Here is a 25,323-nt window from a genome sequence, read left to right on the forward strand (position 1 = left end):
CATAGGCTACTGTACTTTGTTGTATTGTTTGTCATTTCCAAAAAGGCACCTTGTGGAGGTGGGTTGGCACACAAGGCAAATACAGCATCAGCCGCTCTGGGGCAGTGCAGAGGAGGTCGCACGAGCCTCAGGGTCTGGCTTCTTGCTGCAGTCTGTGCTTTGCTGATCTAAAAACTTGTGTTGTCTCTAGGATGAGTTCTCCGTGAGAAGTCTCTGATGTCTCTTTGCCTATTAGTGGCTTAGTAGCTCATCATTTTCTAATCACCTTCTAAAACATCATCAGAAAAATACAGTGAGAATCTGAGATGGGGAGAAAGTGCAATATTCATAATTCTAGCAGAAAATAAAGTATAATAAATTGTATATTTTTCCAGCAGGAAACCCATGTTGTTTTTTAAAAAAGAGGACTTCAAATTTTTACCTACTTTGATGCAAATTTAATATCTCAGAAGCTAAAATAAAACAATCATTTTTTTAGTCATTGTTAACTTTGCATTTTATTTTCCCCTTACATATTTGAAGAAATTACATTTTAAATATATCTGGGCTGGTCTGTGAAATATGCAGACAAGAAAAAGCTAAATCCAAATAATTACTTGCCCATCTGGAGTTGCACATTTTCCTGTGGTGAGCAGAAGGCTCACAGTGTTGAAAAATCTTTGCAACTATTTAATCTGAACTCTGAAGACAAGCAGAAAAGTCTAAATATTGTGTATGTAGCTTGAATAGATTCTAGCACTTTGAGGGGAAAAGGCAATTAAATTCTATGGCAGTTGAACTAATGTAGGCCACTCTCCTTTGGCTTCACAGCTCATGGATGGATTCTCTGAGTTCATGTTGCAGCTCCTCTTCCAGTTGGAGCACTGTTCTCTCTTCTTGCCTTGGCTACCTGTTTTCATGACATTTGTAGGAAACTGGTACTGCTAAGATCTCTACTGATTGCGCTGCTGAATTTGGCAGAAATGGATTCAGGATATTGGGGAAAGGGGCAGCAACAAAGATCATACACGAACATTCACACAGCTGTGCACGCACACATGTGCATAAGTCTTGTTTCCTTAGAAAACCAGACTTAAAGTCTTGTAACAAGTGTCTATATTAGACGTAGACAAGTAGTTGCTTTGACTTGAAATCAGTAAGGGCTACATGATGAAACTCAAACAAGTAGTCAAATTTGGGATGTAAAAATATCCATGCCACGCAAATGACTTGTAAAGTGGAAATTAATGACTAGAATTCACATTCTTAGCATCCTAGGCTAGATTCTGTTCTCTTCCCCTTGAGTGGAGGGCAGTTAAGCACCAGAGGGTTCCTTCTAAGACCTTGCTGCTGTTTCTGGCAATTGGGAAAAATAAAATTTTCAAAAGGACACAAGTGATCAAAGGAACCTAGGTTTCATCGCCATGTGACTTTGCCTTTCATAAGACACATTCTTAAAAGAATATCTAGAGGTACTCCGACTCAAATATTATTTTTTTTTTTCTGAAAAAGGAGCATATGTGCTTTTCTACACTGCGCTGCTAATTGTTTTTTGAAATGCAGTGCTTCAACTGGGAATGCACCAAATAGTTAAGCCTTTTCTTGATGAGATTTTGTGCTCAAATGTAACGATAGAAAACCAGTTCTGCTACACTTCTTCTTCAGGGTATAACCACTTGAAAGCAGATATTGACTGCAGTATATTGAGATGACAAAGCTGTACCTAGCAGATATAATCCCACTGGGACCTATCTGCAGAATCTCTGGTTTGTAAAATGGGAAAAATGAAACTGTTAAAATGAGACATAACTACCAGAATTTTTGTTATTCCATGAAGTACTGAACACTATATGGCCATTTGGAAAATAATCCCACCAGAAATGAGCACTTCTAATAAGTCTAGTAAAACTAATAAAGTGGAAGGGAACCATACATGACACTAATATATTCAATCCTGGAATTTTTACATAGGCCAAGATTTTCTTCCCTCAGAAAAACTACAGATGAACTGGCCCTGTTCTCTCCACAATAGGCTGGTGGTAAAATTTAATACAGCTGCCACAATTTTCTCTGTACTAGGCTGCAGCAAGATGCGTAAGGACTCAAGACATAATGAAACATGCATTTACTAAAACGAAAAATGGATTTATAGTTCATTAATTTCTTTGTAACTGCTAGTCTTTGCTTTCTAACTGTTGCTAGTGAAGTGTATAAAAATTGAAAGCATCTGTCTCAAAATACCATGTCATTGTAAGAGAACATCATAACATTCCCAATGCAATTTCATACAGGAATAAGAATTTGTCTTAAACAGCTTTGCTTTCTGACTAAACTCTGAATAAGATTTTGTATTAAATATGTTTTCGAAATAGGAACACTGTAGAATAATTACTTCATGACCATGCCATAGATAACAATCCCAAGATTGAAAAATATATATTAACAGAAAACTAGTGGTTTCAGTTTTTCGGGTCATTAAGTTACCCTTCTCATTCTGTAATGCACTTGAGCTGCAGTTAGCATGTATGTATTAATATTACTAATTTCTAAAAAAATTACCCTTCCATTTTGGGTATACATAAATCCTCAGATACACTGAAAGTCTCTCTCAGGTATGTGATACATGTGAGGAAGAATATTGTCATAATTAATTCTTTTGGAAACCTCTAAACTGCTGTTGTAGAGTACCAATTTTATGGCATACACAGTATGTTATTCAGCAAAAGAATTGAAACGAATGCGTGATTTGTCAGATTCTCCCAAGAACGCTGTCATTTACAGAATCAAGGTAGCTAGGACTAAATGCCCAAGATAACAAATTTGCATTGAAAAATATATTAAACAAGATCAATGTTGCAAAAATACCTGTCCGAGTTGCATGCTGCTCCATTTTGTGTACAGAGCATTTGAAAGGATTTTTAGGCTGGTGTATGGGCAACCGAAGTGCTAATTGCCATACTTAAACCAGAAACAAGAAGTAATCTTGGTTACCATAAATATGGTGAACTCTAGTGGATATCACCTCAAATTATTTGGTATTAATTGTACCTTTGAGAGACGCATTGCAACCTGCTGTAGGCAAAGCAGTAATGTAGGCCCTAGAGAGAAGTACTAAGTGGCTGACAAATGCTGTCACTGGGTGCTGTTATCGCATCATTACAATTCAACAACACCTGTGACAGTGCCATTGATCATAAAAGTGATAATCAAAAGGCAAAAGGGAGCATAACTGCAGCTGACATATTCAGTACAGTTATTCTCTAGGCCTTGTTGCAACAAAAAGCAGCTCCTGAAGTGGGTAGAGTGAATCAGGTTGATAAACACAGCAGGGTTGTCTTCTTAGTAGACATATGGCAGAGAAACAGAGGAAAAAAGCCAAAAGGAAGACAAAAGGTTCATGTCATCTGCAGGGGCAAAAAAATTACGAGGTACCCTGGCTACCACAAAAGGGCCAGTGCAACATGGACAAAGCAGATGTAAGGTCTTTCCGGCACCTGGGGAACAGCACACAAGCCCACAATAACTGCAAAAGAAGGCAAATTGTTAAAGAACAGAAACCTCTCAGTGCTTTACCTTTTCAAACTAAATAAATTCCACAATGGCAACTACCATATATTGGTGAAGCCAAAGAACCTCTCAATGTCAGCCAAAGGTTCTGCAGTGGACTGATGGCAATCTGTCCCTGAAATAAACCCAACTCAGAACAGATAGTTTGAAGAGGAGAGCAGAAAATATTCTAGCTATTTTTGTAGCAGGAAGAAAAAGTGACACCGAAACTGGACATGGGAAAATGCAAACGTACCTACTGGCATTTACCTATTCTGCCTCTAGTGGAACCCAAACTAAAAGCAGACAAGAAGTCAAAAGTCAGATTTGAATTCACCAGTAAACATTTAGACAAAACAAATACTCTAAGAGGAAATTGTCCCTGCCTGTGCCATCAAACACAGCCAAAAAAGTTTAGTTTTCTAATAATCTCAAAAAACTTAACTAGAATTGGTGGTAGGGAGGATGATGTTGTTTACAAATATGACCTTCTGTTGTAAACAGGAGACTGGTAATCTTCCAGTACTGCAAAAACCTAGAAAGTTTTGGAGAAGTATTTCAAAACCTAGGCATTTTGATGAGATGATTATGTCATTTGCCTTGCCATATCATTGCAATTGGACAGGGTGCTACATAATCTCATCTAGGCCCCCTACAAAAGGTTGGAGCAGTTGATCTTTTGAGGTCCCTTCCAACCTGGGCTATTCTGTGATTCTATAATTCTCTGACCTTCTCTCCTTCCCCACATGAAAAAGGTGTGTCTACCTGTTATAGAGAAGAATATCTGGCTTCCAAATCAGTCCATCAGGAAAACGAACATTCTTCACTCCTGGGTATTCAGACACGTTCCACTGTAGATAATGATCTGTCCAGTACTAAGACACACACGCAAAAAGTAAGTTAGGTCATCTCATCCACTGATTTACTGTAGTTCTCTAGGGACTGGATAGCCTGAAACAATAGATGTTCTCTTCTTAAAGAGATATTATTTAGATTCAGGCAGTGAAATGTTTGGAAAGGGTGAATTAGGCACAGTGGAAAGCATAAAAATCTCATTTTCAATTCACACTGCAGTGCATGTAACAGCCTATAAAAGAATATTTGGGGTGCTTGTATTTTATTTTTCATGCTATCTCAGGTGCTAATTTGGGATAGAATAGATTTTTTTACAATCCATACATTAACTTAAATTGTGTTTATCTTCATAGACAACTTTGTTTTCTATTGTTGGAAATTCTCAGGTTGTAATAACTTGATTACAGACATGAGGTAGAGCAGCCAACAGTCACCGCTGACAGGGAAAATAACTGAAATGGCGGAACAGTTAATACGAGCATAGAAGGTCTTAGGAGCTCCTGTGGCCTGAAGTTAGGCAACCTTGGGGGCAGATGCTGTGCAGTACTGCACTGTCCCACAAGCTTCCTTCCTGGCTGGCACTTACTGCACTGGAGGCATGGAGGCATCCACCCTGGGGGCTATCCATGCTCCTGTCAAACCCATCCCTCACTGCCAGTATAGGCAGGGAGTCTGTCGCAGTTTTTTGATCTGTGTTTAGCGCTGCTATATCTCAGATACTGTCATTGAAACATACGGTCATGCACAGGCATAAACAAAAGCACTGCCCCAAACCGCAGGCAGCTGAGTTCCGTGGCAGCCCTGGCCAGCTGGTTACTTCCCAGTCTCCTGAGAAACACTAGCATGAGCTACTTTATTCTGAAACTGAGTTCGCACTTCACCCCTTACTAAGCAGGTGACTTGTTGGGATACAAGGGTGGTTCCTGTTGTGCGCAGAAGGTCTAAGTAAGAAATAAAGTTAAATTTGTTTCACAAAAGTTTTTAATTATAATTTCTGTGTTTCATTATGCTGTGCCTCTCTCTATCCCCATATTATGTTATTTACATTAATTTCACATAGCTGTAGGCATCACATAACTTACAGTGAAAACTTCAGATTTACAGTTCTGTTGCAGTGCCAAACGTTAGTCTTTAAATGTAAACTTTGAAATGGGTGAATAAATGTACAATAGTTATCCCTTAAATGATCTAGTGGCCCTTGTCAAAATCTTTGACAGACATTAAGGTCAGAAAAAAGTTCCAATGGGTATTGTGGAGGTAATGCTATTGATCATTCTCATGGGGTATTCACATCAAATTGTTCTATATAATTCCTTGCATTACTGTCACTGGCAAGTTTTGGTTTGATATACCAAACAAGTCCCCAGTTAGCTTCATGCTGCAGGTATTCAAATCCATTCTTGTACCTCTAGAACAGTGTTAAGTGACCATTTTGCTGCATGCAACACATCTAACAGCATTCATCACACATTTTTTGTAAAGCTTTTACTATACAATATACAATTTCTTGGCCTGTGCTTCCATATTTATCTCATTCATTTTTTACTATGAATTCGTAGTGCCTTGTCACCAGGACAAATGATCTGAGTTGTGTACTGCTTTTTCCTTTTGCTTTATGGAAAATAATTTTTTACAGAAATCTTAAATCAGCATATCTGATCAGCTCTGTTCATAGGTTTTTCATTTTACTACCTGTGCCATTCATGGTTCTCTAATTAATCTACATTTAATTGCTCACGCTCATGTATACACAGCTTCTGTAAGCTGATAATGGCTTCTTATCTTTTTGTTAGAAGTTTTAAATCCATTTTTACAGTAAATTTTATTAAATGAACTTCCCAATAGACAAATGTCACCATATTTTTTACCACTTCATCTTTTTGGAACATAGACATACTGAGATCCTCATGATACCTCTATTTTGTACGAAGTCCAGCAATGTAAACAAATATGATGTATGGTTTTGAGGCATTTAAACCTGTGGGCTCTTGTTGGTTTTAGGCAACTCATTTTCAGGAGCTGACAGAACAGGTCACTTTCTGAGTAGTGGTTGCAGGGCTGGGGCTGGCAGGCTGTGGGGAGCTGCTGCGAAGCTCACTGCCCACCGACTTGGTTGTGTGCAGCAGGCTCTCCTGTTCATTTCCATCTGAATTGCATTACAATAATTTATAGCAATATATCCAAGAATTTCTTATTCTAACTTCTTTTAGGAGTTATCATGGCAAATAAAATGTAGCATAGGGTGACAATGAATGATGTAAAGACAGTCAAAGGGTGAGAGAAAACTTAATATTAAAGTCTGTATTGAAGATAATGTTAAGCAGATTTTACAGTTGCTCTGTTTAGTCATGTGTACAAAGTCACATGATCCAGCTGGACACAAGCTGCCTCATTCTGTTTTAACTTTAGAGCTACAATCTCCACTGTAGCTGAAGTACATTTGATGCAGATAGCAAACAGCTCAGGGTACTTGGGTTGGTATGCTGGTGTCATGTTTTTAGCTGGAATAGTTAATTTTCTTCACTGCAGCTGGCATAGTGCTGTGCTTTGGACTTAGTATGAAAACAAGGTTGATAACACACAGATGTTTTGGTTGTTCCTGGGTAATGCTTATACTAGTCAAGGACTTTTCTAGCTTCCCATGCTCTGCCAGGCGCACAAGAAGCCCGGAGGGGAGGGGGCACAGCTAAGAGAGTGGATTCAAACTGGCCAAAGGGATATTGTGTATGATGTAACATCATGCTCAGTATGTTAACTGGGAGGAGCTGGCTGGGGGAGGGAAGCAGCAATTGCAGCTCGGGGACTGGCGGTATCAGTCGGCAGGTGGTGAGCGGTTGTATCGTTTGTGTTTCTGTTTTTTTCCCTTTTCCTTTTTATTATATTATCATTATTGTTATTATTATCATAATCAATATTATTATCATTATTAAACTGTTCTTATCTCAACCCACAAGTTTCGGGTTTTTTTGCTTTTGCTTTTCCAATTCCCTCCCCCATCCCATAGGGGCAGGGGGAATGAGCGAGCAGCTGTGTGGTGTTGAGCTGCTGACTGGGGCTGAACCACAACAGTCCTTTTTGGCACCCAATGTGGGGCCCAAAGGGCTGAGATAATAGCAGTTGCTGGTCACAGCATAAACTCTGTTCTCAATATTAGTTTATCCAATCTGCACCATGCTTTTGTATTTGCTGTGTGTGTTAAAGATTGGTGTTGGGTTTTGTAGACTGCTGTGCTCTACAGTGATTAGTGATGTTTTGCCTGGGAGAGTTGTTTTTAAAACATTGGCCTTGAGTTTTATTCGGTATTTGACATTTATATTGAAGCCATTACTGTATATTGGGTACCACCCCATGGATAAGATAGCAATTATACCTCCTCCTCTGAGAATTTTTTTTGGAGGAAATACAGAACGGCACCATCTTCTATAATGCCTCCTCTTTCATTACAACAACTTTTCAGTATCTTAAACATCTGTTGGTAGTTAAGATACATCTGTTGATATTGCTTTAGCAGACCATTTCAGCTCTGTCTAAAGTTAATAAACAATTCAAGAATGTCATCCAGAGATCTACCCCAAGGCTCAATAGCTATGGGTGGAAGGGTATGTGGAATAGTATGGGCAAACACCTAAGACGGTGGGCACCCCCACTGTATTGGGACTTCACTCCTGAACAAGTGCAGAATCCTGAAAAATTAGTAGAATATTTGGAGGAATTATGTTGTCACCCTGGAAACTCCAAAGACATACAAATCACTGCAATGTGCTGGGGCCTGGCCCATGCCTATCGAGCCCTGTTTAACACTATTCAGTGTCCCCAAGGGGAAGAGAAGGCCTCTGGATCTAAAAGAACAAGGACAAGGAAAGCGAGAAGCACTGTGGCTACTCAAACCCCCACGACAGGCACTGCGGCTACTCCAATCCTGGTGACAAGCACTGTGGTCCCTCAAACCTCTGCGACAGACACTGCAGCGACTCCAACCCTGGTGACAAACTTTGCAGCTGAATCAGAGGACCAACGCGTGCCAGTATAGGTCACCCCTATACACAGGAAGAAATCTTGGAAGAGAAAGTTAACTCGTTTAGAAAGAGATTATGAAGAAGCAGGGCCATCACAAGGAGATGAGGAGGAAGAGGAAGAACTCGTACAAGTAACAGAAACTACCCGATCCCTATCCTTGAGTGAACTGCAAGATATGCAGAAAGATTTTGGCCGTCATTCAGGTGAGCACATTGCCACCTGGCTGCTCTGATGCTTGGGATAACGGGGCCAGCAGTCTGGAATTAGAGGGGAAGGAAGCCAAACAACTGGCATGCCTCTCTAGGGAAGGGGGCATCGACAAAGCAATTGGAAAAGGGAAACAAGCCCTCAGCCCCTGGAGGCGACTCCTGTCAAGTGTGAGAGAAAGGTACCTCTTCAAGGAAAATATTGTATTTCGCCTAGGAAAATGGATGACCATGGAGAAAGGTATCCAGTACCTGAGGGAACTAGCCGTGCTTGAGGTGATTTATAGTGACTTAGATGATCAACAGTCATCCAAAGATCCAAAGGAAGCCAAGTGCACACAACCCATGTGGCGGAAGTTTGTACCGAGTGCATCATTGATTCATGGGAACTCATTGGCAATAATGTCCTGGAAAGATGATGAGGCACCAACAGTGGCGGAGTTGATTGATAAACTCTGGGAATACGAAGCAAATCTCTCTCCCTTCCTCATCTCAGCTGTGGAGAAACTGTCCTGGGACGTCCAGCAACTCAAAGAAGGTATGTCCTACTCCCCACCAGTACAGACCAGTATCTCAGCCATTAGAAGTAAGCGTCCCTTTGCTCAAGAGATTGGATACACATGATGGGGCACCCTATGGTTTTACCTGCCTGACCACGGAGGGGACATGAAAAAGTGGGATGGAAAACCTACCTCAACCCTAGAGGCACGGGTATGTGAGCTGCAAAGGAAAACAATCACTCAGGGGGGTTCCTCCAGGAAAGCTGCTGCTCCAGTTTCCAGTAAGCATTTCCCCAGACAGAGGAGCAGAAGTGCAGATTTTCTTTCTGATCTTAACAGAGACACTTGTGATTCATATTTATAAGTAGTGATGAATACTATGATCAGGAATAGAGGGGCCCTACCTCCAGCCAGGTAGAGGAAAGGGATAACTGGGTTTGTTGGACTGTGTGGATCCGATGGCCTGGCACATCCGATCCACAGGAGTATAAAGCTTTAGTGGACACTGGTGCACAGTGCACCCTAATGCCATCAAACTATGTAGAGGCAGAACCCATCAGCATTGCTGGAGTGACAGGGGGATCCCAAGAGCTAACTGTATTGGAGGCCAAAGTGAGGCTAACCAGGAATGAGTGACAAAAGCATACCATTGTGACTGGCCCAGAGGCTCTGTGCATCCTTGGCATAGGCTACATCAGGAGAGGGTATTTCAAGGAACCAAAAGGGTTCAAGTGGGCTTTTGGTGTAGCTGCCTTGGAGACGGAGAGAATTAAACAGCTGTCTACCTTGCCTGGTCTCTTAAAGGACCCTTCTGTTGTGGGGTTGCTGAAAGTCAAAGAACAACAGGTGCCAATCACAACAGTGTACCGGCAGCAATATCGCACCAACTGAGACTCCCTGATTCCCATCCATGAGAGAAAATTAACTCTATCCCAGCCAAAACCATGACAGCTGGTTACTAGGCAAGGCTCCTGCTGCAACTTAGATCAAGTTTAAGATTTTGATCCTCAACAGTATTGGCATGGCGACAGTGGTCAGGGTCAAAGAGTCTGCCATATAAATAGTAGATTTATATTCCCCTTTCTCCTAGGTTAGTGTTTGTATTTATTTCAGTGATGAATAGATAAAATATATTTAAGATACATCTCTGATTATACATTCATATATATCAAGAAAGGGAGTGGAGAGGGAAACTCAGGGAATAACTTACTTCAGACAATTCAGCATAATAAATGACATATGTTTGCCTTAAGCATGCTTTGAATCTATCTAGTATACCATTGACAGTTAATACGCAAACTCTTTTTTCTTTTAATGTGCATACAGGCCATGAAGAGTGGTTACATTTTTTTGTAGCAATCCAATGATCTGCTCATTGCAGTCTTAACACACTTCATATACAGTATGTGCTAAGGTGAATAAATCAAAAGAAATACAGAATCAGGAACTTCCTTAGCGGAAAACCAAACCACTCTCACAAGGGATAAGGATGCTGTGGGATAAAAGAGAAGGAAAATAAGTGATAGATTCTTGAGTATGAATTGTCATCGGTTTTCCTGGTAAGAAATCATAGCAACTGTTGTCATTGTAGCTCAAAGCCAAAAACATTATATTTTATAGTTTTAATCTTTCTGTACAACAAGCCTGTAAAATAACATGAGCTGAATGCTTCTTCCATGTCAACTTTTCTTTGTGAATAAATGGAATAGCCATTCTATCCTTTGAAGGTCAACGAAATAGTTCATTTGTTTCCTAAGACCTAGCACAGTGCAAGAGAGGTGATCTATAAAAAATGTTACAATAAAAGAAAAAATAATACGTTTAAACTGAATAAACTGGTTAAAGAAACTGAAAGGCGTAAGGTCTCTGTGGGAGCAGCATGCTTATCTTGAATAATAGAACTCTTCTGTAAACCTTTACCTGACCCAAACAGTTCAGTTTCTGTAATACAGCTGGGAGTTAAACTAATGGCAAATTCTCATCCTAGCTGCTGTAGTATGGAGAAAGCTCCCCCTACCACCCCATCTTTGTAAAGTACAAACTTATGGTAGAAATGTTTGGTGGAAGCATTAGGAGCCCACAGTAGTCACCATGGTAAGAAGCACCTTGTTAATGCTAAGTCTTAGTATTAAACTAATGCAAAAAAAAAACCAAATCAAGTCAGAATAAACTTGTATAGGCCCCTTTGCTTAGGAGCAGCTCTCTCGCAAGTTAACCTTACAGAGAAAAGAAATTCAAAATACTCTCACAAAGTTCTTGAATATTGTATTATCTGTTCCATTTATTAAAAAGTGAGTGAAACTTACTCCTGCCCAGCAGTGCCTGCCATGAGTTAATGGGGGCAAAGTTCTCTGCCGTGGTATTGTGGTGGCAATACTTATGGTTAAATAATAAGAGAGGATGTGAAGTTCTATGACATCTTTAGCAACTAAACATTGCAGCAAAAGGTAAAATAAAGCTACTGTTTGAAAAATGAACACCCTATGTGGGCAAAACAAACTGGGAAATCAGGAAAAAGTATATGGTTCCCAGCTGAACATTAGGAAACTGAACTGATGCTCCAAGACATTTTTTAGCCATGTCACTGAGATACAGAATTTGGAGAAGTAACGTAAAAAACCTCTCATGTTCACAGTTCTGATGACAACCTATGTTTAAACAACATTTTGAACAACATTGAAACAGCATGGCCATTTTAATTAAAATCCTTTTTCAGTTCTGTAAGGAGGTAGACAGCAAAGCAAGTAGGATGGCAGAGACATTCAGTTACGACAGCGGCAGCAGCTCTCAGGAGTTAATGAACCTCTTTGGAACAATTTTTCCCCTGTATCATAAGAACCATCTGGCAGTTTTGAGCGTGCTCATCAGAACAGCTATTACAGACGAAATGCAGTTCTAGCATGTATAGTTCTCTTTCACAATCAAATGATTTACCAGGACATAATGCATTTATTGAAATGGGTGAAAAGGCACTCGCACCAATCAGTCAGCGAAAAGCTCAGCGGCGGCAAGGGCAAGTCCCGTGGCTCAGCGCTAGATCGGGGTAGGCAAAGCGGTTCCTCATACCCGAGAAGCCCAAGGGTGAGCAGAGGGACCCGTCAGGAGCAGGCAGCTCTCATGAGTGAGGCTGACATGCAGCTGACGCGGCGTGGGGCGTTGCCAGAAGCAACAGCAGGAGATTTAAACTGCCCCTAGGGAGCGCAAGCGACCAGGAGCATGGTGAGGCAGTTTGAGCAGGTGGGATGCCGCAGGCCGCTTGTAGGTCTACAGCTCAGGAAAGTGCTTCTGCCTTGGGCAAAATGGTGAGCACTCGCCTCAGAGCTAAAACCACTGTTTGTTCAGCGAAAGCCCCCGAGATGTCAGACTCATCCACCCAGACGGGTCTGGTAAGAAAGGACACACCAGTACAGGCAGTAGGTTGCGGCAACTGCCCAAACCCCTCTCCTGAGGAAAAGGTAAGTACCTGCACGAGGTGTGCACAGGTTGATGACCTGTTACGTCAGGAAGCTGAACTGCAGGAAACGGTTAAGAGGCTGCGCAGTATTAGAGGAGCTGAGGCAGAGATAGACAGGTGGCTTCAGAATCATGTTCCTGTGGCAGACACCGCCGAGAATGAGGCACCGTGGACCCTGGTGACTCACAGGAGCAGGATTCCACATCAGCCTGCACCCTCCACCATCACAGTCAGAAACAGATATGAAGCCTTAATGACTGAGGATACCCATGAGCAAGGTCTGCAAAGTCCCCCACAAGGGGAAACTGCACCAGCAACACACAGTGGACATCGTAAAAAGAAACGACGAGTGCTCGTGGTAGGTGACTCTCTGTTGAAGGGTACCGAGGCACCCATCTGCCGACCTGACAGGGAGTCATGAGAGGTATGCTGCCTCCCAGGAGCCAAGGTCCGAGACATTGCTGAGAGGGTGCCACAACTCATCAGGAAAACAGACTACTATCCGCTATTACTATTTCATGTAGGCATGAACGACACTGTGAGCCGCAACCTGGGTAAAATCAAGGAAGATGTTTGAGCCCTGGGGGAGCAAGTGAAAAACATTGGCACCCAAGTGATCTTCTCTTCCATTTTGCCAGTTCGAGGGAAGGGAGCAGCCAGAAGTAGGTGCATAATGTATATCAACTCCTGGCTACGTGGTTGGTGCCACTGTGAGGGGTTTGGCTTTTATGACAATGGGGTATTCTTCAATGACGACAACGTGCTAGGGAGGGGTGGAATCCATCTGTCTAAAAGGGGTAAGGGAATCTTCAGCAGTAGGCTGGCTAATTTGGTGAGGCAGGCTGTAAACTAAAGGACTTGGGGGGTGGGATCCGTGGAGAAAACGCTCACACCAGTACATCCAACGGGGGAGTAAGTCAGGCCAAGCAGTGTGGTGACAAAGGTTCCTTAGCTGTCTCCCAAGAGGTGAAACAAAAGAGTAAACACCTCAAGTGTATGTACATGAATGCACGCAGTCTAGGTAACAAACAGGAGGAACTGGAGCTCCGTGCCCACTCAGAAGAGTACAACATCATAGGAGTAACTGAGACATGGTGGGACACCTCAAACGACTGGGGGATCGCAATGGACGGTTGCAGGCTCTTTCATAAAGACAGGCAGGGTAGAAGAGGTGGAGGAGTTGCACTCTACATCAAGGAACACCTCAAATGTATCGAAGTCAACTATGGTGATTGCGACGGCTCTATCGAATACCTCTGGGTTAAAGTCAAAGGGGTTGTCTCCAAGCAGGACCTCACAGTGGGCATCTGCTGTTGACCTCCTAACCACGGTGACGAAGCCGACAAAGCGCTATTTGGGGCACTAAAGCAAGCTTCTGGCCAACAGAACCTGGTCCTGATGGGTGACTTCAACTACCCAGACATCTGCTGGAAGAACAATACGGCAGCTTGCATGTCATCCACCAAGTTCCTGGAATGTATAGAGGACTGTTTCCTGATACGAATGTTAGCTGTGCCAACCGGGAAGGAGGCGCTGCTGGACTTGCTATTCACAAACCAAGAAAGCCTGCTTTGTAATATCTTGGTTAGTGATAGCCTTGGCTGCAGTGACCACAACATTGTAGAGTTTGGTATCCTGCTGAGTGTGCTGAAGGTCAGCTCTAAAACAAGGATTCTTGATTTTAGAAGAGCAAACTTCAGTGCACTCAGGGCTCAACTGGGAGGGATTCGATGGCAAGCTTCCATGGAAGACAAAGGAGCTAGCGAGTGCTGGGAATTCTTCAAGAACTCTCTATTGGAAGCACAAAGCCAATTTATCCCCTACAAAGGAAAGGGAAGTAAGCAGAGTAAGAAGCCCCCATGGCTCAGCCATGACCTCCTGGGTCTGCTCAAATCCAAAAGGGAAGCACACCAGAAATGCAGAAGTGGAGGATTATCCGCCAAGAACTGCAAGGGCATAGCCAGAGAGTGCAGAGACGCAGTCAGAAAAGCAAAAGCCCAATTTGAATTGAAACTAGCTGTAGACATAAAAAATAACAAGAAAGGGTTCTTCAGACATTTCAACCATAAGGAGAAAAAGAAGGAAAACATAGGCCCACTGTTAAACAGAAAAGGAGAATCAATCACCAATGATGCAGAAAAGGCAGAGGTCCTCTACACCTTCTTCACCTCTGTCTTTACCAGCACTGTAGGGTCCCAGGCTTTGGGAACAAAATTGCCAATTGAACCAAACACCGACCCACTATCGGTGAAGGAAGAGTTAGTATATGAATTACTACAGGAGCTTGACCCCCACAAAGCAATGGGCCCTGATGCCATCCACCCAAGGGTGTTGAGAGAGCTTGCTGACATCATCGCAAGGCCGCTCTCCATAATCTCTGAGAAGTCATGGAGAACAGGGGATGTCCCAGAGGACTGGAGGAAGGCAAATGTTACCCCTATCTACAAGAAGGGCTCGAGGGAGGATCCGGGTAACTATAGGCCCATCAGCCTTACCTCAGTCCCTGGGAAAGTTATGGAACGAATCCTCCTGGGGGCAATCACAAGTCAGTTGAAGCACGTGATTGGGCAAAGCCAACATGGCTTCACTAAAGGCAGATCATGCTTGACAAACTTGGTGGCCTTCTATGACAAAGTGACTTGCCTGGTTGACATGGGGCGGGCAGTGGACATTGTCTACCTGGACTTCTCCAAGGCCTTTGATATGATCCCCCACAGTCTCCTCCTGGAGACATCAGTGCGTTATGGCCTAGACAAGTGGTCTGTGCAGTGGGTGGGGAAGTGGCTGACAGGCCGCACCCAAAGGGTGGTGGTAAATAGCTCTTTCTCAAAGTGCCAACCTGTCACTAGTGGAGTCCCCCCAGGATTGATATTGGGCCCAATGTTATTCAACATCTTCATAAGTGATCTGGATAACAGCATCAAGTGTAGCCTGATGAAGTTTGCTGATGACACCAAGTTGAGGGGGGAAGCAGACACTCCAGAAGGGAGAGCTGCTCTGCAGGGAGATCTGGATAGGCTGGAGGAGCGGGCCAGCAAGAACCTTATGAAGTTCAACAAGGACAGGCGTAAGATCATGCACCTGGGAAAACATAATCCAGGAGTGCAGTACAGACTGGGATCCACCTGGCTAGAGAGCAGCTCTGTGGAAAGGGACCTGGGGGTCCTGGTGGACAGGAAGCTCAACATGAGCAAACAGCGTGCTGCTGCGGCCAAGGCGGGCCAAGGCCAATGCTGGGTTGCAATAAAAAGGGCATCGCCAGCAGAGAGAAAGAAGTCATTGTCCCACTCTACTCAGTGCTTGTCAGGCCACACCTGGAGTACTGTGTACAGTTCTGGTCCCCGCTATACAAAAAGGGTGTGGACAGGCTGGAAGGGGTCCAGAGAAGGGCCACCAAGACGATCAAAGGACTGGGAAGCCTGCCATATGAGGATAGGCTGGGAGAACTGGGTTTGTTCAGCCTTGAGAAAAGGAGGCTCAGAGGGGATCTCATCACCGTGTACCAGTACTTAAGGGGTAGTTACAAAGAAGATGGAGGCTCCCTTTTTACACAGAGTCACGTGGAGAGGACAAGGGGGAATGGACACAAATTGCTCTTGGGGAGATTCCGATTGGACACCAGAGGGAAATTTTTCACAGTGAGGACAGTCAACCATTGGAATAATCTCCCCAGGGAAGTGGTTGACTGTGCCACTTTGGACACTTTCAAGAGTCGTCTGGACAGGGTACTGGGCCATCCTGTCTAGACTGCACTCTTCCTAGAAAGGTTGGACTAGATGATCCCTGAGGTCCTTTCCAACCTGTGATTCTGTGATTCTGTGCACCTACAGTTACTCTACCTGGGACTCTTACGACACTGGTGTCTTATGACAATCAAGAGTTTAGCATGACTAAAAAAACTATAATGAGTTAGTAACTTACTTAGATGTAGCAACTCAAATTCTTAAAGGTTTTAAGAAATACTTGAAAGAACATCAAGACCTAAATCTCAGCCTTACATTTTTTCATTCAGCTTAGCTTTGTCCTCTATGTAGCAAGATATAGAAGAAAAGCTTGAAAGTTTCCTAAAATTTAAACCCATCACCAGGTTAAATTCTAAGACCAAAGGGGAAAAAACCCCATGCTTTGTTTCAAAACTCACCATTTGTAGCCAGATGTTTGTTGTTAATACTTGATTCTTTTCATCCTGAAAGAAAGGAGAAGAAATATACCACAGCTTAGTACCAAACAGTTAAAATAACACCGGTATATATATTAGACTATTATGAAATAGCCAGTTGTGCTAAGGTATATTTTAAAGCAAAGGGAATCATTGCCTTGAACTTACTGCAACAGACATTTTCACAGGTACTGTTTAATGCATTTCATATTACCACAGTCAAACAAACTGTTTCCTGGGGGTATCCTTCTGCCAGACTCCTCCCTGGGGCTCCTTCTTTAATAAAGAATATCAAAAGACAAAGCAGATTACCATAGGAGTCGCCTGTTTCACCTTTGTTAGGAGCAGCCCTCTCACTAATTAAACTTACATACAGACATATGCAGGTAATAGAAAAATACTGAACAAAGGAAAGTGTGACTAAGCTCAGATGATGTGTGTTGAGTCCATACTGAGTAGCTTCTTAACAGGCAAGTAGCACCACTGATAGCAGTGAAACTATACACAAAGTGTTGTATCAGCTTTAAGGGAAAACTGTTGTCAGGGCAGAACATTATTACAAAATCATAGAGTCAAAGAATCACAGGTTGGAAGGGACCTCAGGGATCACCTAGTCCAACCTTTCTAGGAAGAGCACAGTCTAGACAAGATGGCCCAGCACCCTGTCCAGACGACTCTTGAAGGTGTCCAACATGGCACAGTCAACCACTTGCCGCCGCTGTGCTCCTTGCCGACTGCCTGGAACTGTTCCAGTTTGGAGGCCTTCCCCCCTCGCCTCCTGTGACTATTTGATATAAGTTCAGTTGACACAATAGGAATCTTAATGCTACAGTTAATTGGAGAGTTTAATTATTCACTCCTCTGACACAGGAGGATGTTCGTGACCTTATTTCTGTGGAGGTACTGTATCAGTATCCATCTGGGTTGTGTGAAGCTAATGGAATACACTATATATACTGTCAGCATTTTACATTCTCCAAACTGAATATACAATCTCTGTCCTTAGGCCACTACATGTAATATGTATATATGTTTCTATTCATCATAGACATTTTTAGGTCAGATGTAAATACCACCAAAGATAACTATCATTAAAAGTTTGATAGCATTTTCTCAAAGCTCTGTGTGCTGTCCCAGATGAACATGGCAAGTTCCGATAATAACATGTCCCATCTATTGCACCTGAGAAAAGCTGAGAACAGCACTGCTGTGTGGTTTCTCTGCAGGGCAGACAGTAGTTGTGTTGCTTTGCACAGGTATAACTGGCTACTCAGAAGTGCAGAGCAACTCAGAATCATTATGTTGTGAGAAGCTTGTTTCAGGACTATTAGCTGAATGGTGTGTACTCCTGCATGGTTAAATTCTGAGCTAAACTCACACTTTATTCCCAGTGTGATCTCTTTTTACACATGAATGGGCCCAGCCTTAGATTAGTGATGTTTCAAAAATTCCCTTTTCAAGAGCAGGAAAAGATTGTACTAAAGCTGGAGTGCTGCTGATGCTTAAGCTAATGATATGCCATGGGGATTTATTTTGAAGCCCTGAGCCCACAGCATAGTCAAATGAACTATTTTAGGAGTACCAGAAAGGAGCTCTACTATCAACTAGCACGCGTGACAGAACTAGGCTAGAGAGCCATCACTGAGCAGTCAAGCTAACAGAGCTGAGGGAGACAGTAGACTTTTAATCCAGCTGTGCTGCTGGCAGAATGATTCAGCTGCCTGCCACACTGCCAGGCACGGGCACATGGCACATTGCAGGTTTGCCTGCAGGAGACTCTGCAGACGTATTCTAAAAGCCACAAATTATTCTGAAATGTGAACTTTCACTCAAACCTAGCTCAAAGAGGGCATCCTGAGAGTATTAACTCAAAAGTAACTTGCACAGTGAAGACAAACCCTAAACGAGGATGGCCCATGCTGTTTTCCTGGTGTTTCTTTCTGTTATTTTAAGCATTTAGAGCCTGAAAGAGTGCATTTGAGCAAAATAACTCCCATTTGGCTCACTATATTTAAGGTTATGTCAGTTTTTGAACCATGAATCCCATCATTGTTCCAAAGCTATAACAATTTTGCTGCATACCGAGACTTTGTTTTTAGTGGGGGAGTTTATTGGAGCAAATGGCTTCCAACGTCTTAGTCATTATTGGATTGACTCATCCATCACTAGAGGAAAGATTCTGGTTTTAGAGGGTTTGTCCCTCTCTATGGTCCCAAGTGAAGCTGCTGCAAGGTGGGGCAGGAGACATGCTGCACGGTTTCCCCTGGCTACAAGAGTTTCTTTGACACTGTTTTCAAAGCTTTACAGGAAAGTGCATTAATACTGTTTTTCATCAGAGTTGTGCAGTACTTCCCCATAAAATGATGGGTGGGCTTGAAATGCTTCATAGTACTTCACCAGTTTTTGTCACTGTGCAGTATTTTGTAAACACTTACTTACAGAAAAAGTGTTGAACACAAAAGCAAGGCAGCAAGGCAGCCCCTACTACTAACTCCTTCTACTATAAAGGAACAAAGAAAAAGAAGTTCACAATATATTCTGAGAATCTGGGAAAATTAGGTAAAGAATTAGACCAGAAACTGTATCACATTGTTTAGACTGGTGTGGTTTTTTCCCATACTAGCTCCTTTAGGTTACTTGCTGTTCAGATAGTACTGGCCAAGGAGTGCAGCTAATGAAGAGTTTCATTCGCCCAGTGGGAGGTAGGTGGAAGGCTACTTCGGTCTACTTGACTTGTAACTGTAGTCATGATCTGAGGGCAGATGGCAAATTACTACTGAACTGCTTATCACATTATTTTATGGTGGTATAGTTAATGAAGGGAAAGTAGCTGACATCAGGATGACTTGAATAGCCCTTCATTCATTTTTGAAGGTGAAGGTAACAATTTCTGAAATTTTTTCAACGGAATTGCACTGTTTCCATTCTTCGAGTTCCCATTTCTGGTTTTGTCTGTCTTTTCAATTTAAACAGTCTACCAGACTGATCACCTTTGGAAACACAGCATCAGATTCTCACATTATCCTTCCCTTACCCTGTGTTCAACAGAATATATAAAAGAAGAGATGGAAATTTGACAATGCTTTGTGAAGGACGTTAGCCTGGACATTACAAACTTTGTAGGGAACATTATCTGCCGAATTTCAAAGGGATGTCTGCACATCTAGTATCCACACTAGAAAAGCTATGCAGCAAACAGCAAGAGGAAAAAGAAGTAAAATAAGCCTGCATGCTGATAGACTGGTATGCAGACGGTGATGTGCAGCACCTAGCATACTTACCAGAAGGCTTGCATAAAGTGATGTCCTGACTAAAATCGATTAGCTGTAACTCTTGCACTTCAAATCCAGATTCTTATTTTGACATCGTTGACTCTCACCTAAGTTACAGAAGAAGTGATGCCTCTTTGAACAGGGCTTCAATTATTATGAACCTTAATAAAAGCTTGTAGAAATGTTTTAAGGCATCCCTTGTTATAGCAATAATGCTAGGTTCCTGACTGGGATCTTGTAGCAAGACTGAAGTTAATTGTGGTTTGAAGTTAAAAATGGGCTGGCAGCCAGTGAGAGACATGTTAGGCACTCCCTATACAGATTTTCACTTCTGTTTGCTTAAATGTCATCCTGCTGAAACAAGCAGGTTAATCAGTTCATTAGCTCTTACCTTATTGTCTCAGCACTTGCTCATTAAACATTCTCAACATCTTCTGATCCACAATGTCAAATTACTAGCACCTAATGATGTTTTTCCCTGCATCATTTAAAACCCTGTTATGTTTAATTTTTGCTTCACACAGCCTGGGGTTTTCTTCCTCTTCCTTTTTTGGGTCAGGCACTGAGCTTACTAAACTGTATAAAATAAAAAAGCCTGAATTCTTATAGGATTAGTTCTGAGAGAACGGGCTGGAGGGTGAGTTAAGCACTCATAAAATGGCTAGTTGACAAAAGATTGATGCTATGGCCATACTTTAAGCAGCCATAGTGATAAGATAAATCTGAGCTCCTCAAAACTTATGGAGAGTAGTGAAGGGGCTAGACTCCTCCATTCCTTCCCATCGTGTTGGTGCACACCAGCACCCTGTGTGCCCAGCCTCCAGGAGAGGCCAGAGCAGCATGTGGTCCAGCTTCAGCCGCCTGGAGCACCTGAAAACACCACAGTGATCTTGCATTCTCTGCTAAACTAAGTCAACATGGGGGACTATTGCAGGTATTCTCTCCTCATGTGCCAAGGTTAATGCTAAACTTTTGTATTAAAGGTGGCTCAAGGCTTCTTAGTGGTGCAGGCAAAAATTATTTTTGCTATCTCAAGGGTGAGGATAAAAATCAATTACTTAAAAAAACCAGCCTGATACTTCTGCAGGGACACTGAAATGAAATCTGCAGCTGCTTGCCAAGGACTACCTCTAGTCATCCATAGGTGGGGGCTACAGTTGCAGCAAGTCTTGATCTTGAAGAATGCAGTAGAGGGTGCAGAGTCAGGCTGCCCTGTAATGGGTACCCATTCTTTACCCCTGAAGCCTAAGGCATCACCTACATTGCACCTGCCAAAAGGCAAGATTAATTAAAATGCAGATTTGTGTGGAATTATGGAATGCATGGGGGTTTTGCATAAAAATAAAAAGGTACTGGAGAGTTAGCAATGTGAAACAGTTTTTTTAGGCAACATAAAGGTGAAGAAAAAGGCAGCGTTCAGGATTTGTGAGACGAGAGAGATCTGAATTCCTGATACCTCTTCCCCACCTGACTTCCCTTTCACCACAAAAGGAATAGGTCAGTGCAGTTACCCTTCACTTCTCCAGGAGTCAGCAATGTACCTTTCTATCATAGTAAAACGTCCATGATCTAGCATGTGAGGCTCAACACCAGGAACAGGCCACAGAATGTTTCCAATTTCTTGAAATTAGGTGCAAAAAGTGCAAAATAATTCCAGAAAAAGTCAGAAGAGGAAAATATAAATTTTCACTGTTTCGCTGCATTTTTCTCGAGACCACTTCAAACTTAAATGCACATTTATATTTGGTGTTCTGACTTTTGCCATGTCAGTGAGATTTTTATAGAAAAACAGAGCTCTGACATCTATGACTTAATCTTGTAGTGCTTCCTGCTGAGAAGCAACACTCCTTCAGAATTACAGCAACTGTTGCAAACTGTTTAGACAGAGTTTAAGGTGATGTGTTTTACTATGCAGCCCAGTCAGCATGCTGTGCCAGTTATGCATGGCTTGGGCTTGGGCTTGGGCTTGGGCTTGTGCTTGCCTTAGGCTGGCTCCCTTTACATCAGCTGCTAATTTGCCCTGATTCTGTTGGTGCTAAAAACCTCCTGAAAGTTGGTCTTCATTATTTTATACTCGGACACTCCATGCTTCTAGTGACATTAGTGAAAGTTGAAGGCATTTAGGACATCACATTTTTTTCTCTTCCACATTCCACTTCAAAGCCAAATTCAGCCCTGAGGCACCTTCACTACTAGGATGACATCTGACTGTGTGACTTTCTCACCTTCCAACTCAGACTTTCTCTGCCTCTTTCAGACTTTTAGGTATAAACTATTGCAGCTGTGCTTGGCATTTAGCTAAATATCTCCTGTAGCATTAAGGTGAGTTTTGCAGTTAAACCTCTGAAATCCAGCCTGAAGATGTCTTCGTTGTTTTGTGCGCTTCTTGATCTTTGATTTAATTTCCTCTAGATTTTTTTTTTACTCAAAGAATTAAAACATTAAGGCAAACCAAAATGTGAGTAGATAAAGTGAAATCTGAAAAGAAAACTTCTATTGAGCTTTTAGTTTAGTAGATTTGTGATGGATGGCATATGAATTGCTCTTCATTCTCTCTACATGCTGAAGGTCCTTGTGAAATAGAGAATTACTCTGTGAAATTGCTCCTGACTGGGGAAAGCTGAGTTTTGTTACTCAAGATAACACAGACTGGCAGAGACTGCTGCCACTATCGGGTTTTATTTTTTAAGAAGCTGACTTTGGACTGTACATTCAAAAAGGAGCAAGGCAATAAATGGCTATTCTGGGACTAACTGAAGTACTTAGAGTTATATGGGAAATAGAGTTCTCTTGTAGGGACACCCTCTCCTCACTCTGTCTCCCTGGCCCCTGCTTTCACTTGTGATACAGTGAGTAAAGTTTATTGAAGTTCCCTAAATCTCTAACCAGGAACAATGCAGAGCAAATCTTTGGCATATTCCCAACACAGTCTGCTGTCCTAAGTACTTTTGATAATCTTGAAGGAGAGAGTGCAGTACCACTCCCAGATGCAGTGACAGTTCCTCTGTTTCCTATCTGACTTAAAAAAATCAGCCTCTTCACATCATGTGAACGGTGCAGCAGAGCTGAACAAGATCCTGCGCTAGAATGTACAGCTGAAAAAGAGAATGCAGCTGAAGAGTATGTGTGAAAGAGTTGAATCATCCATGCAAACTGTTCAGGCCTTTTATACAGACTGTTGTGTATATTGGCTCAATTTTATAAACAAATTTACAAATATGTGTAGGAGAGGGCCACTGTTAATCCAGTGAAGTTTCCTGCATGAGACAGGTGGGATTAAGGTTTGACTCTGCTTCTCATTCTATTTATTTATTGTTCTTGTTTGTTTTAGAACCATGACCTACATTCAGTGATTCCTCTGTCTGCTCATATTTACTAGAACTATTTCTTGTACAAATTAAGGAGTGGGCCACACTTACTAGAAATAATGGTGGACAACCCAAACATTCCAGCTAAAGCTACCTCTCTTTAGCAGATAGTGCTCTGTGACAGCCAAGACCTCACCTTGCTATTCAATTCTGTGCAGGTTCTCACCTTCAATGTATGACCTATCTTCATAAATGTTTACTTAATCAGAGTGTAATGTTTAAAGTTCAAGATATGGAAGATGTATTTCAAAGCAATATCTACTTATGCCATCTTCCTTGGAAATGCACACATCCAGGCTGGCTGACATATACACATGTAATGCCATTTTCTGTACTACCTGGGCTGTGGTGTAAAACAGTGCCAGCAGTACATAAAGCTAACCAGCTATGCTGTACTGGGTCTAACTTTTGAATATTACTCTTATGGCATAAGCTACTTAGTATCTGTAGAGCATTTTCCTGTATTGACAGTTTTGTAAACATGTCCCTTTCATCAGGAACATGTGAAATTGTTCAGAATTGTTTTGGGTTTTTTTATTGAATTATTATAAATGAGTAGAAAATCAACAAATGGTTTTTTTAAAATTACTTCCTTCTAACCTACAAGCACATTATTTTCAGCTAATTAAACACAAGGAAAACGGTGCCCAGCTACAAATAACAATGCAACAGTGCCAAATGAATACTTTACAGTACTGCTACGAAACTATTGCATAGCATTACAGATTTCAGCACTGTAATAAATACCCTTCATGGTGCAGTTTTTGCACACAGTTATACAGCTCAATGTGTAGGAGCTTAGACTACCACATCTGCTGATATTACTTCCAGATGTTTGCATGTAAAAACAAGGACAAGCAGAAGAGACATGCAGAAATAACGCGGAGTGTTAACACAAATGGAAACAAGCATCTGCTGTTGCGTGCAGAGGGGATCTTGGGATAGGGTATGCAGAGGCACAAGCTTTAGCCATGGTGAAGCCCATTATGGTGAGCTCCTAGTTTCATGTAGTAGAAACTGCAATAGGATGGTCTGCAAGTCCGTGGGCAACACTGGTGAGAAACAGCATCCAGCAGCTGGGAGGAAGGGAATGGGAGAGGAGGAAAGGAACCCTCCTGGTGTGCATGGTGGAAAGACGCCCTGAGCATTAGGCTAGCTACAGTTCTGGTCTGTGTTTAACACTTCAGCTAGCACATATTTAGTACAAGGTTTGCTATGCACTTACTGACAGTTACAATTCAGACTTAGTGACTGTAGAGCTTGACCTACATGTAAGTCTAAAAAAAATTTGGATTTTCAGGTATGTGTTCTGCATGGGTATTAAAGCCTGGTGTTTACCTGTCCCGTGCACTGCTCAGGTGTGCAAGGAGAGAAACAAGAGAGTGAGGAAGTAAGCCTGAATACAGCAGACAAGTATGATTCTTCTTGTAGCTAAAGTTCTGTGAAAGTTTTAAATGTTTCTAAAATTAAAATGCTAAAATGTTAATAAAGCTTTCTGTGCTGCTAGCATAGGAGTAGATGCTCATTTTTGGCCATTTGAATATCTTCGTTTTTTCTTTAAAATAAAAACTAGAAAAAAAGTCATTTGAACTTTACCTGGGTTAAGGTTGAGTTTGGAGTGTGAGATGAAGACTCTAATTGCTTTGCTTAAACTTAATTCAGCTGAAATTCGAGGGGAGTGTGGGTGTTTTGTTTGGGGGGTTTTGTTGTTTTGGGTTTTTTTGTGTCACGTGTGCTCTATTTTGCAAGTCTGAAAAACCTACCAGTGGTTTCTCCACACTAACTTATCTTACATGCTTTTGCAAGAAGCATTTGCTCTCCCCAACTACTTATCTTGCTTTAAAAGAAATGTGGAGTTTGCTCAGAACATACAGAGGTCTTCCCAGATGGATGCAAGTCTCACGCAGCAGAAAACAGAAAGAGCATAGAAGAGCCATCTTAACTCTGGGCCAAGCATCTGTGTGAGG

At 42.1% G+C, this 25,323-nt stretch overlaps 1 protein-coding gene across 3 annotated transcripts in view; it reads right to left on the minus strand.

Moving 5' to 3' along the window:
* Positions 1-25,323, minus strand: part of CHRFAM7A (CHRNA7 (exons 5-10) and FAM7A (exons A-E) fusion) — a 53,137-nt gene that overhangs the window by 12,007 nt on the left and 15,807 nt on the right. The window contains exons 2-4 of one of the 3 annotated variants that reach the window (XM_075100211.1): positions 19,998-20,095; positions 16,699-16,743; positions 4,291-4,400 (exon numbers count right to left, since the gene is read on the minus strand). In XM_075100211.1, the coding sequence (XP_074956312.1) occupies positions 4,291-4,400; positions 16,699-16,701 (113 nt within the window). In that variant the 5' untranslated portion in view covers positions 16,702-16,743; positions 19,998-20,095. The other 2 variants (XM_075100210.1, XM_075100213.1) reach the window with 2 other exon arrangements.

This window comes from Phalacrocorax aristotelis, chromosome 7, assembly GCF_949628215.1.
Source record: "Phalacrocorax aristotelis chromosome 7, bGulAri2.1, whole genome shotgun sequence".
Taxonomy (NCBI): domain Eukaryota; kingdom Metazoa; phylum Chordata; class Aves; order Suliformes; family Phalacrocoracidae; genus Phalacrocorax; species Phalacrocorax aristotelis.